Source organism: Uloborus diversus, chromosome 8 (genome assembly GCF_026930045.1).
Source record: "Uloborus diversus isolate 005 chromosome 8, Udiv.v.3.1, whole genome shotgun sequence".
NCBI classification, from domain to species: domain Eukaryota; kingdom Metazoa; phylum Arthropoda; class Arachnida; order Araneae; family Uloboridae; genus Uloborus; species Uloborus diversus.
The window spans coordinates 125,644,739-125,661,887 of NC_072738.1; the positions used below are offsets into that span (position 1 = coordinate 125,644,739).

General features: G+C 33.4%; 1 protein-coding gene across 3 annotated transcripts in view; it reads left to right on the forward strand.

The window, feature by feature from the left end:
- Window positions 1-17,149, forward strand: part of LOC129227219 (uncharacterized) — a 69,463-nt gene that overhangs the window by 20,991 nt on the left and 31,323 nt on the right. For 2 of the 3 annotated variants that reach the window (XM_054861723.1, XM_054861724.1), the window contains exon 2: window positions 9,233-10,700. In XM_054861723.1, coding sequence (XP_054717698.1) covers window positions 9,233-10,700 — 1,468 coding nt within the window. Of the gene's footprint in view, window positions 1-9,232; window positions 10,701-15,052; window positions 15,083-17,149 lie in introns of those variants that run through there. The other variant, XM_054861725.1, reaches the window with a different exon arrangement.

The window sequence follows — 17,149 nt, forward strand, 5'->3', positions numbered from 1 at the left end:
CAAAACGTTTTTAAAGCTCAGATTCTAAAGTAAACTTTCATTGATATTTTTTTCTAAATAATGTTGTTCAGTAGCTATCATTACCGTTTCTTTCCTCAAACATATTAGAGTTTCTCCTACCATTCGTGTTAGTATCTCCAAATTTTTAATTTTGGCACTTACACCTCTTTGCTTCCAGGTCTTTCAATTCTTATTTCCATCAACTGTTCAACTTGATTTTACATTGTGTCTGTGAGACCCCTGACGTTTTTAATTCTTTTTAAGAAGCCGCTTTAATATGTGGATAGTTGTTTAGATAAAAAAATAGTAAAATAATTATAGGTACTAAATTTATATAAATTATATTAGAAACTATTTTTAGTTAGGTATACTTAAAACAAGGTTCAAGGCAAAGATCCATAGTATTCTTAGCACCAAATTCGAGTTTCTTTACAAAAAATGTTCCCCAGTTTCACTTTATCCTTTCTTTGTTTTGTGAGCAGCAAACTGTTGGCGAAATTTTTACTTGACAGATCTAATGGAGTATGTGACTTTCGAAAGTACGAGCTGTCAATCTAAATGCTTCAGAAAATACGTTACTGACACTTCTTTACTAATAATAAAGCAGAAAGTCTCTCTGTCCGGAGGATGTCTGGATGTCTGTAGGATGTCTGTGACGCGCATAGCGCCTAAACCGTTCGGCCGAATTTCATGAAATTTGGCACAAAGTTAGTATGTAGCATGGGGGTGTGCACCTCGAAGCGATTTTTTGAAAATTCGATGTGGTTCTTTTTTTATTCCAATTTTAAGAAAAAAAAACTATCATAAATTACGAAATTATCATAACGTGGAACCGTAACATGGGCACAAGCCAATTGGCGAGATACGAAATTATCATAACGTGGAACTGTAACGTCGGTACAAGCCAATTGGCGAGAAAATTCACCATACATTATTTGTAAATATACAAGTGAACCAAAAAACCTTTAATTTTTCTATTACGGGCGAAGCCGTGCGGGTGCCACTAGTAAACCATAAAAGAGTGGGATAAGTTTTTAAATATACGCAAAAATTTCACTCGCACGGAAATCTTGAGGTGAACAACTTTCGCTCCGAAAACGTTGCCCGTGGAAATCGTTGAATGAGCAGCCAGGGGTTTAACTACCTATCTCGTTTTTATGAGATGTATGATAAACGAGCTGATGTGTGTGCATCACATGACTTCCTTTTACGCCAGTTTAATCATAATAGTGCCTTGGAGTAAGCAAGGAAACGCTTCATATGTCTTCACCCCTAGTTTGTCGCGAACCGAAGCAAAAAAGCGTTTTACAGAGATTAATTTTTCCAATATCGGAAGTTTTAACGTGGTTCAATGGTTAATCCTCTAAATATCGCCAAATTAAAACCAGATTAAAAACTTTAAAAAACCGTCGAATTTATCGCCAACTTGGTCAGCAAAAGCTTATTGATATATCACCAAATAACCGACAAATTATTCCACCACTTGAGTTTGCATTTAAATTAACACTGATTTTATCCCCAAAAAGGTGTAAAAGACTCCTTTTGGAACATCCAAATGCAACCAAAAAGGGAGGTGCACAGCTAGACCCCACTCATAGTCTACATACCAAATTTCAACTTTCTACGGCACATCGATTTTGAGTTATGCGAGATACATACGTACATACGAACGTCACGAGAAAACTCGTAATTATCTCAGGGATCGTCAAAATAAATATTTCGGGCGTCCATACGTTCTTAGATAAACCTATATGGATCATTCTTTAAAGAGTAACTTTTCTGTCACACTTCTTTTACTGTAAAAAATTTAAGGAACAATTCATTTAACAATGCTTTTTAATTTTATCAAAAATATATCTATTTAAACCTGTCAACAATTGCTTAATAATAATTTTTATTTTAAAACATTTTTGGTGCGCTATATGTAAATTCTCACCTCCGTGGCATGTCACACACCTGGTGTGACTGTTTATGGTGCTAATAACTTGTTTAATTAAAAGTATATACTTTTTTATTTATTATTCCTTTCACAAGTGTCTCAAATACTAATTGTTTAAATATATTTAATTGTTTTATATTGTGTTTTAGTTCGTTTTAGTAGGATAAGGAATAATGTCACACAATAAATTCTCACCTCCGTTACCTAAACACAAATTGCCATTTCTCACTAACACGTGGCAGTAATGATATCACATTTTATTTTCCATCATACAAGGGAATCTCCTTGTTTATTTTCCGCCATAAAGAAGTTGTGAGATTTTGGTCGATAAACAAGATTTTGTTTGAAAATTTAAGTGTGGTTATTATGAACTCTCATCTCCGTCAACTTGAATTTCAGAGGTATAAATTAATGTAAAAAAAGAAGTGAACATGTTTTCATATGTTTAACTTGTACAGATTGTAGGAACGAATAAAAAAAATATTTCATCATCAATCTTAATCATTCTACCAGTCCTATAAATTGCCAGTATATTCGCAAATTTACTAAATACTATTTTTAACACACGTTTGAACTAAAAGGATAAGTAAAAATTAATCCGTACTTTAATTAAGAGAACTTAATATCAGATTCCCACTAATCCTATTCACTCAATCCTTAATTTTATTTATTTATTCATTCATTAATTCATTTACAGAAAATACTTTAACATTCAAATAAATATGTTTCATTAAAAAAAAAAATTTTTTTTCATTCTTTCCCATGCATGAGGCAAAGTGATAATTTTTCACGTGCATTTGGAAGTACAAATTTACTGCTGAAAATGAAAAGTTCTGTTACAAATACATTGTTTCCTCTTTATATGCTGCAACTTCAAAAATACATTTCCTACTAGTTCTTTTTAAAAGTATAAGAAATCATATCTATTTTAGTGTGCCCACATTTCCATACTTCTAAAACCATCTGCTTTAAAAGTAGTCTCTCTTCTCTAAACTCACATAAAATACAAAAAATAAATAAATAAATAAAGGGAAAACTTGAAAAACTAATAGCAACTATAACACAAAATTGAAAAAAACATGTGCCTTTGAATGTATTTCCATAAAGTATTAATAAATCGTGAAAACAAACAAAAATCTTAGGCATTTTGTCACTGCAAGCGTTTTAGCAGTTTCTAATCCCAAAATGATTTTCTTTTAAACTTTCGATGAAATATTTCTTCCGACAAAAGAAACAAAACCTACCCGCACCATAACAAAAAGTATTCGAAAACTTTCCAAACGTGTAATAAATTTTACAGAAAAGAGGACAGCGACACCGCTTAGGGAAATATTTCAGTTATCTTATACTTTCTTATCAAACAAAAACCACACTCGGACGAAATCGCCGCTGACTCACAAACCACCCAATGATGTCACGATCCATTCAATTTCGCCAGTAGATATTACTACGAAAATTCGAAATACTACCAGACTGTCAGTGTCAGTTGAAACCGAATGATGATGGTTGGGAATACTTTTCGGTAAGTTCTCGCATTTTCGAGCTCTTTTTATCAATCTAAAATGTTTTCAAGTGCTTCCAAAATACCCTTATGGTTTATTAGTTTAAAAAAAAAAATGGCTGATTTTTCTCACAAATTAATAAATGTTAATAAATATGGCTACGTTTTTCCACTCTTGTTACTATTTACGCAGGGGTGCCCACCTAGGAGGGGTCATGGCACGGTTTGCGCCATTGAAATTTTTAGGGTTTTTTTTTTTTTTTTTTGGTGGGTATTTTTCACTTTTTTTAGGAGGTGGAGAGGTCTTTGCGATTTTTAGAGGGGATGCGCCTTTGCTCTCAGGGGGTGGGACACCCCTGATTTAAGTTAGCGTTTCTTAATTTCCTTGATAAACGGAACCCCCCCCCCCTTTTTTTTGTCTATTTTTGTCATGAAACCCTCCGTTTTTTTCAGTAGTATAGTTTGAATGCAACAACCTATGCATGTTTTACTCGCAACAGAATGGAAAATCATTGTAAAGATTTATTTCGTCCTCAAAAAGTAACTTCAAACATTAGCAATAAATAAATAAATGAATAAATAAATAAATAAAATTCTTGAAATTCGTTTAAACGATTTGTTTGAAACAAAATTTTAAAGTTCAAAATTAATGAGATGAGTGGTATTTATTTGCTAATCACAAATTTAGAGGAATGTGAGATAAAAGTGAAATAGCGAAGCAATTTGAAATTTTAAAATATTTTACTCAGTTTGCAGCTCCATCTATCTGGTAATATTTTAAAAAACTGTATCATTAAATGTGTAGTTATTTACTTCTTTCCTCTCAACCAATGGTTACCTCTGCGGATTAAGGTGAATGATAATACAAGTCATTTTCGAAATTCGATGCTCAAATTGTAATATTTTGCAGTTAATCAAAAATAATTTTTGTTATTACGAACGTTTCTCATGTTGAGATCTACCGATGTTCAATGCATTTGTTATGTATATACATAAATGACTACTTCTGTATGTAAGGATGTCCAGGGTAAAATTCAAAACTACTGGACAGATTTTAACCATTTTTTCACCACAGATAGCTAGCTACATTATCAGGAAGTAACATAGGCTATAATTTATTTCTAAAAAACGAAGTTTAAAAAGTTATGATGGACAACAGTAAATTTCATGTAATTTCCCCATTAAATGATTAAATATAAAATCCATTGTTACAAAAATTCGTTGCCTTACAATAACAATGTTAATAGTAATCATAATGTAAGTTTTTAATCGAGGCTTCTCCGGAGCAAATATGAGTTTAAAGTCATTAAAGCATTTGAAAATTCTACTTTTTGCACACTTAAGGAAGCATAGTAGAGAGCCTTTTTTTTCTTTCTTTCTTGTGTGTGTGTGAGTGTACTATTTAATTAAATAAAGCACACGGTTTTTTTTTTAGTGATATTTGTTTTTGTTACTTTATATTTTGAAAATTATTCAAATTTTTATATGCTTAAATCTCGTGCTTTCGTTTCTAACAGAATGTTATGTCTATTTCGTTCTTTATACTTATTGATAGTTTACTTTAATGGGTACGGAAGATGCTCAATTTTTAATCACGTCAAAGTGGTGTTTTGACTTTTTCATACTACAGAAAACAAATGAAAGTAGCGATTGTTTCTCACAATTATTACTGAACTAGGAAACGCCGGGTGTTTTTGCTAGTTTATTTGATAAAAGATATGTTTTGATTTTTTTTTTTTACATTGAGTCAAAGCCATACGGGGCTAAGTAAAAGGCCAAAGCGAAATGGTTTATTTAATTTGTTTAATCATTCAATTATTAATTGATTTACTTATTCAATGATTCATTGGTGCTTACACATTAGTTCATACAATTTATTCATTTATTTATTCAAATATTTATTCATCATTCACTAATTTTACTCACAGATTAGTTTAATCCTTCATTAATTTCTTTTATCTTTTTCATTCATCAATCATTTATTCGTTAAAAATAATTAGTGATCAAAAGGAAAATAATTCATTAGAAATAAATTGCAGTGTATTAATATATTCATTTTTAAACTGCACCAGAATTCCAATAACGGCATTAATTTAAACTTCTGGGAGGATGAAGAAGATGTTATTGAAATTTCGTATTCCTTGCACTAATATACTCGAAGGTCATACATTTAAGAATAAAAAATGGGTTTTTAATCCACAATTGGTTTTGATATTTACTCTGTTGTTCATTTTGAAAATACTGCTTAAAAACGCCAACCCAAAACTTATTTTAACGAGAGTAATTTGAATAAAAAGAAACTGCACATTTTACAGAACTCTTGAGTGATCTTCATGAAACCCTGGGGTTCTACGAAGCACAATTTAAAAAATGTTTTCCTTTGGAATATAAAATGCTGATTTTCATGTTCCAATTTTCCATTGGTATGCGGTTAGTAAAAAAAAATTGCTAAATACACAAACTTTCTCAATTTTTAACTGTACGATTATTTTTTCTAACTATATTTTGACATTTGAGACGTTTATGCGATGGCTATCAAGGGAGGATCCAGCTTCTGGGTTAAAACACGAGCTTCCCAATCAGAAAGGTGGAGGGTCATATGTGTAACATTCGGGCACAAATAGGAAATAACTGCCAACCGATAAGTTCTAAAAGTCACTCAAACGCAGTTTTAGGCTCTCTTTGGTACCATTATGAAGGGGGGGGGGGGGAATTATGCTCTCGCATCTCTCTATCCAGCCGAGTTTGATAGCCATCCTGTACTTAGGGGTAGTCCTCAAATGACGTCAAAATTTGAGGGGCAGGAAATGTGACGAGTGACCAACCGTGAAATTGTGACGGCTTGTGACAAGAAAGAGTAGGGGGTAACAAGAAGTATGACATCACACATTTTGGTTGAAATTAAAAAAAAAAAAAAACTACAACAATATGTCTGAACAATATTGCGTGACATTTGACAGGGGGAGAGTAGGGTGAAGTAGGGTGAAGTGTAACCTTTTGGGACAAAGGGGCGGTAGCAGGCTCAAATGTATTGAAAACTAGCTGATGTGTGCATCACATGACTCCCTTTTACTCCAATTTAATGTCATTTCCCCATTACTGGCAATTTTAATGTGATTCAATAGTTTACTCTCTAAATATCACCAACAGTGGCCAAATTGAAACAGATTAAAAAAAAATAAAAGATAAAAATCTCAAAGTTTGTCGCCAAGTTGGCGACAAAACTTGGTGAACAAAAGACTGGCGATGTATCACCAAGTGTCCGCCAAATTATAACACCACTTGTGATTACATCGAAATTAACAATGATTTCCCCCCAAAAAGGGGGCAAAAGACCCCTTTAGAAACACACCAATGCAAAAAAAGGGGGAGGTGCACAACTAGACCCCACTAAGAGTCCAAATTTCAACTTTCTAGGACTTACCGTTCTTGAGTTATGCGACATACATACGCACATACGTGCATACAGACGTAATGAGAAAATTCGTTGTAATTAACTCGGGAATCGTCATTATAGATATTTTGCGTGTCTATGCATTCTTAAGCACTAATCCATGTGTGGTCGAGTCGAAAAAAACTCAATATTCATTCGGGGGTGAATAAAATGGAAATTAAGGTCAAATTTTGAGTGAAATGTTTTTCGCGAATACAATACTTTTTTGTAAAAGGAAGTAAAAAGTGTAACATTATTTATAAACAGCCTTTTACGCGATTTTCACATAGAGAACAATTTGATTATTGCGATCCATGAGGAAATTTCTGCAAACTTCGCTTTATGTTCTTAGTGATCAATAAAAATTTAAAATCAAGCTTTGAAGCTACGAATTTTTGTGCATTCATTCAATCGTTGTATAACCAGGTTTAGGAAGCAATGAAATCGTTTATAAAATAACTAAGCAATGTAGTTTTGTTTGAAAACAGGGTTGATTTGGTTCCGGAATAGACCGGAAGGCCATTCTGTTGCTTTTCTGGGAAAATAAATATATTTTTCACACTAAATGGATCACGATTCTGTTTTTAATTAGCGTACCGGTACTGGAAAGTTTACGAATTCACCCCTGTTTAAAAAAACTGTTTTATTTTCTTTGGTCCAAACCTTTGAAATTTCTTGGCCAAAATATATCAATATGTAAAAAAACAGACAGAACCCTTTGTACAATGATATGAGTAAAATTACAACAACGTGGTATACGTGTACAAAAAAAAAAAAAAAAAAAAAACAATTAAAAAGAGTTAAAAAAGTTTTTCTTTAAAACTCTTTTTAATTGTTTTTACTTGTATAAGTATACACGTTGTTGTAATTTTACTCAAAATATAGCAATGCTATGTAATAATTGTACGCTACTTCTCTTTACAGATTAAGTTAAAATACAAACATAAACTCTGAGATTCACAACGTATTGAAAAACATAATGCATTTTATTCAGTATCTACCTGTAATACAATTTCACTCAACTGCTCATCCGTAATTTTGAAAAAAAAAAAAAAAAAACGAAATATTTTTTTTGCAAAATTTTATTTTATTTTTTTTATTTATTGACTTGCTTAACAAAATAAATTACATACATACAACATAAGTTTCAGTTAGTCAATTTTTTCTCCGGACAATAATTCTGGAATATTTGGATATATAATGCACTTATGAGTTTTGTTTCGAAGTTATTTTTAGTTGTCAAATTTATACAACAAATTACAAGCGTTCTGAAAAGAAATAAATATCAGGCTACAAAAATGAAATAGTACTAGATAAATAGATTTAAATCTGGAATCTTAATTTTTCTAACGGGAAAAGAAAACTTGATTTTCATGTAGATAAGACTAAAAGTATTTGACACGTTTGACTAGTTTATAGCAAATAAGCTTCAAATATAACACCTAACCAAGCCTATCTAGAGAAATTTATGAACTTGACTGACATTGTTATAAAGTACTTTTTTTAACTTTTTTTTTAACTTTGAAGAAAAAAATTACAAATGTAGAGCCATTTAAGGAAATGTGAGGATAAATGAAATAGCGTTTCAAAGTAATTCCTTAAAGTATTATATTTTACACGGTTTGTAGTACCACCTATCTGGCAATACTTTAAACTAGGTTATTAAACATGTAGTTGATTCAAATCAAAACTAGATACCTTTAAAAATCAAGGTATATGATAATAGGAGTCTTTTTCAAAATTAAGTACTCATACTGCAATATTTTGTGTTATATGCAAAACAACTGTTGTTATAATACAAGTTCTGGTTATCAACATATCAAATACTGATTGAGATCTCTTGATATTCAGTGCAGGCTATTTTACTTAATATTAGCATGTTTTGGTTTTAAACTTTCAAGTACAATTTGTGAAGTGCATGCGGGGCAAATGAAAATAGTTATTTAATTTATTTACTCATTCATTTATTAAATCATATGCGTATTTATTAATTTTTTGATTCATTCACATTCATTCACTCATTCCTTAACTGTCTTTATCCCATGTCTCCATTCTGTCTTTCGTTCGCTTGCTTTTTTGTTCATACACTGTTTTAATCATTCCTTTATTTACTAATTAATTCGTTTATTAGTTTATTTGAAGGTACAAAATTACTAACAAAAGTGATAAATAATGATTTGATACAAACTTTATTACAAAACACATTATTCTCTCTTTATATACTATGATTTTCAAAACAAATTTTCAATTTGTTTGGAAAATTCATGCTATCACAAAATTCTTTGCGCTACATTACTCTACTTGTAAAAGGTAACTTTATTTCACGCAGCTTTTGACTGAAATTTTCTTTTTCTTTCAGGAGACCTCAGGGTGTGTCATGGACCGCTATTACGCCTTCTACGCCAACTTTCAGCCCATCTAAATTTACTCCAAACGGTGAACAAAGTACATGGAAGCCATCATTTCAAAGTGCAAGGAATGACTATCAGGACAATGTTATACAAGGATCTGTAAAACAAGATCCTTCAGGAGGTTATGTGCACACATTCGGTGCACCCAGAAAAGAATCTTTTCCACAATCGAACAACGCACCCGTTCATCAAACATTTCAAAATTCACAGAGCCCTATGTCTCGTCAAGAGTCTATTTCGTCTCCAAGATATTGTCAAGAAATTGTTATACCGACAGGTGAAGCAAACAATCAGTACAGATCGCCTGCAAGACAGACTAGTTTCCAAAATAATTCCAGTCAAGCTTCACCTGTGAGATTCTCGCCTCAAGTATCAGTATCGGAAACACCTGCTTATTTTCAACCACACAGGAACAGTGTCAATGAAACCAATGGAAACTCTGGGACATACTACCAACCAAACACGCCATCCTATCCGCCATCGCGCCAAGATTCTGTGCCTTGGAGACAAAACTCATATACAGCTCAGAGACAAGATTCGATAAACAGTCAGCCAAATTCTTGGTCCAGCCCTTCACGACAGGATTCGTTTCAAAATTCAAGTCAAGTCTTTTGGAATCCACCTTCTAAGCAAGATTCTTTTACACCTTGTGCACCACGACAAGTGTGCTCGCCTCAACCAAACCAGGTTGATTCAAATTCGTTTCAACCCAGATCACAAGAGTCATGGTCCAGTAGTCCTGTTCGACAAAATTCTGTGAATACTTCTCCAAACCGGCAAGAACCTTGGGCACATCCTTCAGCTCAGCAAGGGTTATTTCAACCCTCTACAGGATTATTTTCACAACAAAATTCTGTTTCTCCGCCATCACCTGAAAGCATAGTGCGATATGAGCCAGTATCTTCAAATGCTCCAAGTGGATTTCAAAGACAGTCTTCAGTTCAATATCAACCATCACCAAAACCGTATTCTCCAACGAATCACAGTCCAGGAAGGGGGAAACAAAATGACACAAATAACACCAATTCACCATACACATACGGTAGCGTTCCTGGACCTTTTTCTCGCCAACAATCGTCTGCGGGGCCTAAGCCATGGTCCCCGTCAACACCAGTTGACTCTTTTTCAACTCCCCCGCCATTTTCTCCATCGCGTGAAATGCCTGGTGCCAATTGGCCTTGTTCCTCAGATCTACCATCACCGCCTCCACCACCTTTACCTCAACAAATGCCTTCACCTGTAGGAATGGTACCACCACCACCCCCCCTCCTCCACCACCAATGCAATCGGCACCCCCACCTGTTGGTGCGGTTCCACCACCACCCCCACCACCGCCACCCCCCTCCTCCTCCCCCAATGCCATCGGCCACAGGAAGTCATGAATCTGTAATTCCGGATTGGAAGAAACAAATTAAGGTGAGTAATGCTCTTTCTGTATTATTTTCATGGCGTAAATGCATAAGACTTGAAGCTTAATTAACCTTTGAATGGTTGAGGTGATTTTTTTTGCAACGTAAACGGTGAAGTAGGGTTTATGTCACTCTAGTGATGTAAAATACCCGGGTATTTATTTTTAGGGGTAAATACCCAAGGTATATACCTGGGTAAATACCCAAAATGGGTATTTACCCGGGTATTTATTTCAAAAATTTATATTCAACTAAAATACTTTTCTGTTTGTATTCCACTATGTATATGCAACTAACCATATACAAAACAATAAATTTTTGCCTAGAAATTGTATTTTGATCACATATATTTAAAAAATTATTGTGTGAAACAACTTAGCAATCTAATATGATATTCACATTAAATGTGTTGGATATGCCTACTCAGCGTTGCTAGCCAAATTTCGGATATAAAAAGTCATTCTACAAAATGTAAAAAGCTTAACTGGTTACAAAAAAAGCAAATATCCTATTTAAGTTTTAGAATAGTTTATTCTGAATTCTGACAGTTTTTTTTTTTTTTTGGTAAGATTTAATTAAGCCTTTAATAAAAAAAATTATAATGCATAAATTTTTATATATTTTATCTTTCATTTTATGGTTTATGTTTTAAAAAGAAAATCATCACTTTTTGATACCACCCAAATTTTTTTTTTCAAAATGCGCAACTACTAGGGGATTTACCCTTCCTTCGGATGAATACCCAAAAAAATATTTACCTTCCCACCCTACATCAATAATTGCGTGTATTAAAAATAGTTTGAATGAATCTTCATCATGAAGTACCCGGGAGCAAATGCAAATGAGCAAGGCAACAGAAAACGATATTTTGATTTTTTTTTGCTTATTAATGTGAAAACTGTTTCTATATTTGCCACGTTATCACTTAATCAACAATAAAATAAATAAATAACATCAGTCTTAATAACTTATCAGTTTGTTCTTCCAAACATCCCTCATGCTTCCTTTTTTTTTTTTTTTCATTTTGGCTATGACGTTTGTGATTTTGAAATTCTGAAGTTCATCGTTGAACTGCTTATACTTCTCCAATTATGACATTGAAAAGAAAGATTCTTTGTTTCATGATGTGTTTCTTTCATAATTTTATCAAGTCTTTCAATAAAAAATATTATAAATTGTGTAATACATATGTATGTATCAGTTTTACCAATTATTTCATATTTAGATTTATAAAAAAAAAATTCACATTCACTTTTTGCATTTTTTTGTAAAATACCCAGTTTTGAGGTATTTACCCAAAAAATATTTACCTACCCGCTGGGTATTTACCCAATCCACATCACTATGTCACTCCGACATTATACGTATTTCTTGTGCTCACCGCAAAATTCAGCTACTTAAATTACCATCGATATTTTATTTTCTCACATAAATTCTACTGACACAACACTCACTGTGAGTAAATAGCGCAATGAAATTTCCTTAAATGCTGAAATTTGTAATTTTATCATTTTTAAATTGCTTAAAAGGGGTTCATATTTGTTTTAAATTTTTATTTACTTCTATTTTTCATTACAGTTTTTTTTTTTTTTTTGCTCATCCCAAACTGTGGCAAAAAAAAAAAAAAACACCATTGAGGTTTTTTAAAATATATTTAACTATTTGTGTTGTCCGTCGTTGCACGGTCTACCTCGAAAATAAACAGTACGTCAAGTGACGCATGTTCAACAATCTGGCTTAAATTAAAGAAAAAAAAAAGGCGTAAAATTTTCCGCCAACGTTTGGAAAAGAGCAATTTTATGACTCAAATTTTACATTTAGACTTTGAATTTTTTTTAAGTTCCAAAAGTTTAGTCATTGTAATAATTAGGTATAAACATTCCATCTGTCGTTTCTCTCTTTCTCTCCCCCCCCCCCCCCACCCCCACTATGTGAATTCCTGAACATCGAAGGAACTCTGCCAAATTTGGCTAGCATACGAGGCAATCTGTGGATTTGTAGTCAAGCTTCGAAATGTATTACAATAGTTTCAACAAATGTTTGGCATGATATGCTTATCACCCATATCTACAATCTCCAGTCTTTCGTGATGTACAATTTTTTTCGATCAGTATTACAGGTTGTTCATAAAGTCTTGCACTGATAAAAAAAACCTTCATTAAAAAACTACTTCAGAGACATAAAATATAATTCTTATTTTATTTTGATCCTCATATATAAATGTTTTTTTTTCCCCGCAACGTTAATTATGACATTTCTACGTGTGTACTCCTTGAGTTCCGATAGGATTTAGACAAATTTCGAAATTGCTTTGAGGCACTACCACAGCTAAAATTAACCCTATGAGGAGTTAAAGTTTGGTCCTAACAATCATTGTATGGATATAAACTGTCTTATTAGAGCTAGCAATATGTGTTAAAACTAAATGTTCTGGGGTGTTGACCCTCAAAACCCTTCTCGCGGCACCCCTAGGAGTTTTTTCTTTTAAAGATAACCAATTTCAGATTTTGATGTTAGGGTCTACATACTTTTTAGCTTATATTGTTCTACATAATTGAAAAAACTTCATGAAATAAGGATCGAAATTTTAAAAGAATACACATAAATCTTAAATATTTTTTTTATCAGTGCAGTTTATAAACACTTGTATATCAGTTATGGGAAAGTTGCCTTGATTATTTTTTTTTTTTTTTTTAAGGCGTGAATTTAGCCATGTAAAAGCATGCATTCTAGTTGTAAAAAACCTTCTTTTTAATGGGACAGAGAGGAATACTTAAACTTCCTGCTTATGATACATATGATTTTTTTTTATTTTATTTGTATTTCCTTGTTTTAACTTTATGTTTATATAATATCTATAAGTGCTTCACAATTTGTCGTTGCACCAATTTTTAAACCCTTAACCACACCTTTTTTTCTCCCCCCCCCCCCCCATGGCAAAAAATTTTTTTTCGAGCCTTCGACTTTGTGATCATACAACAGTTCATACTTATTATATTTAAAATCGATAGATATTGAATAAGAGTTCAATATGGAAACACTGAGTGTTCATGGAGTAGAATTTGTTGAACGCTATTTAAGCTGCTAAGAAAGGAGAAGGACGAAGGCAAATAAATCAGTCAAAAGGTTACAGTATAACGAAGAAACCCTGGGGTTCAGAACTTTTAAAACGTAAATTTCTGGAATGAAGTTTCGCCTCTCTTCCCCGTACTCTTCAAATATCTAAATTAAGTACCACTTTGATTGCCAGTAAACTTAAAACTTATGACAGTTACTTTCTTACCATAGAACGTTTTTAAAGCATAATGTGTTAAAAGCAGTGCTTCGCAGTCTGAGTTGAACTGATGTTTGGGGTTAAGAAGTCGGGAGTCGAAGGCTTTAAAATTTCAAGAGTCGGAGTCAGAGTATGTTCTTTTCCCTTAGAATCCGCAACTCTGTCAAGACTGCGGAGTCAGAGTCGAAGTTGGAATGATTTTGGGGTCAAGGAGTCGGCGTCGGAAGCTTAGAAACTCTCGGAGTCTTAAGGGCTGTTCACTTATCGTCCGTCCGTCCCGTCCATCCCGTTTTTGACGTGACGGACTGCCGACGAAAACAGAGTAGCATTCACACGCGGACGCCATCATCAATCACGTGACTCACCCACCAGAGAGAAGAGCACGCTGCTTGGCGAAAACCAATGAAATACAGTCCTACATTTGACGGCCGTCAGATATCAAAGTTCTTCTGATCGAAACCGGTCCCGTCCATGACGGCTTGCTGTTATGGCAACCAGCAAGGAAAACCTGTTTCGGGTGCAAAAAATCGGTGCGGACGTGACGGATGGCCGATAAGTGAACAGCCCTTTAGCCGGACTCTGCCGTTTTCGCTCCGACTTCGCAACCCTGTTAAAAAGAAGTCACAGTGAAAACAAGTCTCTGCGGGAGCTTATTCTTAGCCAAAGCAATAACAAAATTTTCCCCAAATCAATTTGATGTTAAGTAACAGCTTAAGAGGATTCATGAGAAAGGCCCGCAAAAGAAAAGTCAAATTGCAAAAGGGAACTATTTCATCCTCCGCGTCTGATGAAAACATGTTGAAAACTTTCCAAGAAAGAGGCTTTGCCTCCAAGTCGTTATTACCTCATGAGTGATGCGTTATTTTCGTTGTTCCAAATTTAGAATTTTAAAGCGATAGCAGCTTTGGCAACTGCTCTCGAGTAGTGGCTTCTGTTCGAAATTCCCATCAAGCGTTTTCTAGGTCTCCATCGCCCCACTAACCCCATATCCTGTTTTTCTGAAGATTATGTTTGTTTTTGTGCATATATAAACCAACTAAACAGTGCCGACTAACAGTTTAGAAGTGAAGCTGACAAATTGCTTGGATTTGTCAGCGAATATGAAATATGTGAATGTAAGCAACAAATTTCATTCTAAGACTGATAACTTGTGATTAAAAATTGCACTGACTCACGCGGTGTTTATGAAGTATTTTACTGATGGACGGAAATTCACAAAAAAGAAAAAAAAAAAACTACAAATTTAAGCAGAATTGTTTTTCTTTTGATACTTTTGTTACTCGACGCTAATACTCGTCTACCTGAGCACCTTTCGCAGTTCTAAGAAGATTTATCCGGTTTATCCTACCGGTAGAGATCAGCGATTCTCAACCGGTGGTTTACAGGAAATTTTGACGGGTCCTCAGACTTTTCCTTGTCTACGTTAAAAAATGTTCCTTACTCAAAAGAAGAAAGCACCATAATAATAATTATTACTATGACCTTTACTACTTTAATAATAAAGCTGAAAGTCTCTCTGTCCGGATCTCTCTGTCAGGATCTCTGTGACGCGCATAGCGCCTAGACTGTTCGGCCGATTTTTATGAAATTTGGCTCAAAGTTAGTTTGTAGCATGGGGGTGTGCACCTTGAAGCGATTTTTTGAAAATTCGATGTGGTTTTTTCTCTATTCAAATTTTAAGAACATTTTCCCGAGCAAAATTATCATAAGATGGACGAGTAAATTACGAAATTATAACGTAGAACCGTAACATGGGCACAAGCCAATTGGCGAGAAAATTCACCATACATTATTTGTAAATATACAGGCGAACCAAAAGACCTTTTAATTTTCTATTACGAGCAAAGTCGTGCGGGTACCACTAGTATCCTATAAAACATCTTTTACGCGAATTTTGCGATTAATTTTCGTACTTTTCTATGATGTTTCCGCAATATTTATTATTTATGTATAATTATTGCACTAATTATTTACACTAAAATGCACTAATGCACTAATTATTTACATTAGTAATGTTTAACAAAAAAAATCTAACAATTATTTAATACTAAGTAAAGTTTTATTTATGTTTTATCGATTCATTTCTTATTATTACTAGTGTATAAAAAAGAAAAAACACTCAGCCGTTCTTAAAATGTTTGACGAAACAGAGTCCAAATTTTTTATTTTTCTTTTTATTTATTTGCAAAGGAGAAAGGGAAAAAAAAACCCTCAGCAGTTTGTAAAAATCACATGTTTTTAACGCTTCACAAATGCAAGGGGTTTTTTTTTTTTCGTGTGTGAGGTTTTTTTTAATCAAAAAAAAAGAAAAAAGAGAGAGAGAAGAAAGAAAGAAATGAAAAAATGGGGGAGGGGGAAACATTGCCGTCGCCGAAATATTTTCAAAAGCACTAGCCGTTCCGCAAATAAAAAGGTTGAGAAATGCTAATTTAGATGATTTTCAGCTTTTCACCAGGCACTATACTAGTGTAGCCAGAGTTTTCCTTCTGGGGAGCGAAGGTTTGGTCATAACAGTCCTCACATGGATATAAACTGTCACATCAGAATTTGCAATATATGTGAAACCTAAAAGTTCTGGGTGACTGACCCTCAAAGTCCCCCCCCCCCCTTCTCCAGTCGCGCCCAGGGGAGTTTTTTTCTTTCTCAGATACCATTTTTAGTTTTCGATTTCAGCACCACCTTAATGCATTCAGCTATAATATTGTACCAATGAGTGGAAACAGTTTGATAAAATAAGGATCAAAATAAAAAAGGATTATGTGTAGTTCTTAGTTTTATTAAAATGAATTTTCTTTATTAGTGCAAGAGTTTATAAACACCTTGTAGATCTTTATTTAAGCTAGTGTTCCTACTCTTATTAATTCCTGGGAAGTTCTTCCTCCTATTAATTCCTGGGTAACTGACTGACATTTTTAAAGCTTAACAGTATGCATTTTGTAATATTCAATGCAAAATATGTATTGTCAAAATGGTAAAGAATAAGGCACTTACAGGGCATAAACATTACTACTTAACTTCATAAGCAATTTAAGGAGTTAGAGTTTTAAATATTTATTTGAAAAATATTTAATGAATTAAAAGAAAAAAAATTCTGCAAACGTTTCCATTCTATTCATGAAGTATTAGAACACAATGTGGATGGATAGTATTGTCGACGGTCCCCATAACCCTCCCCTTGTCTC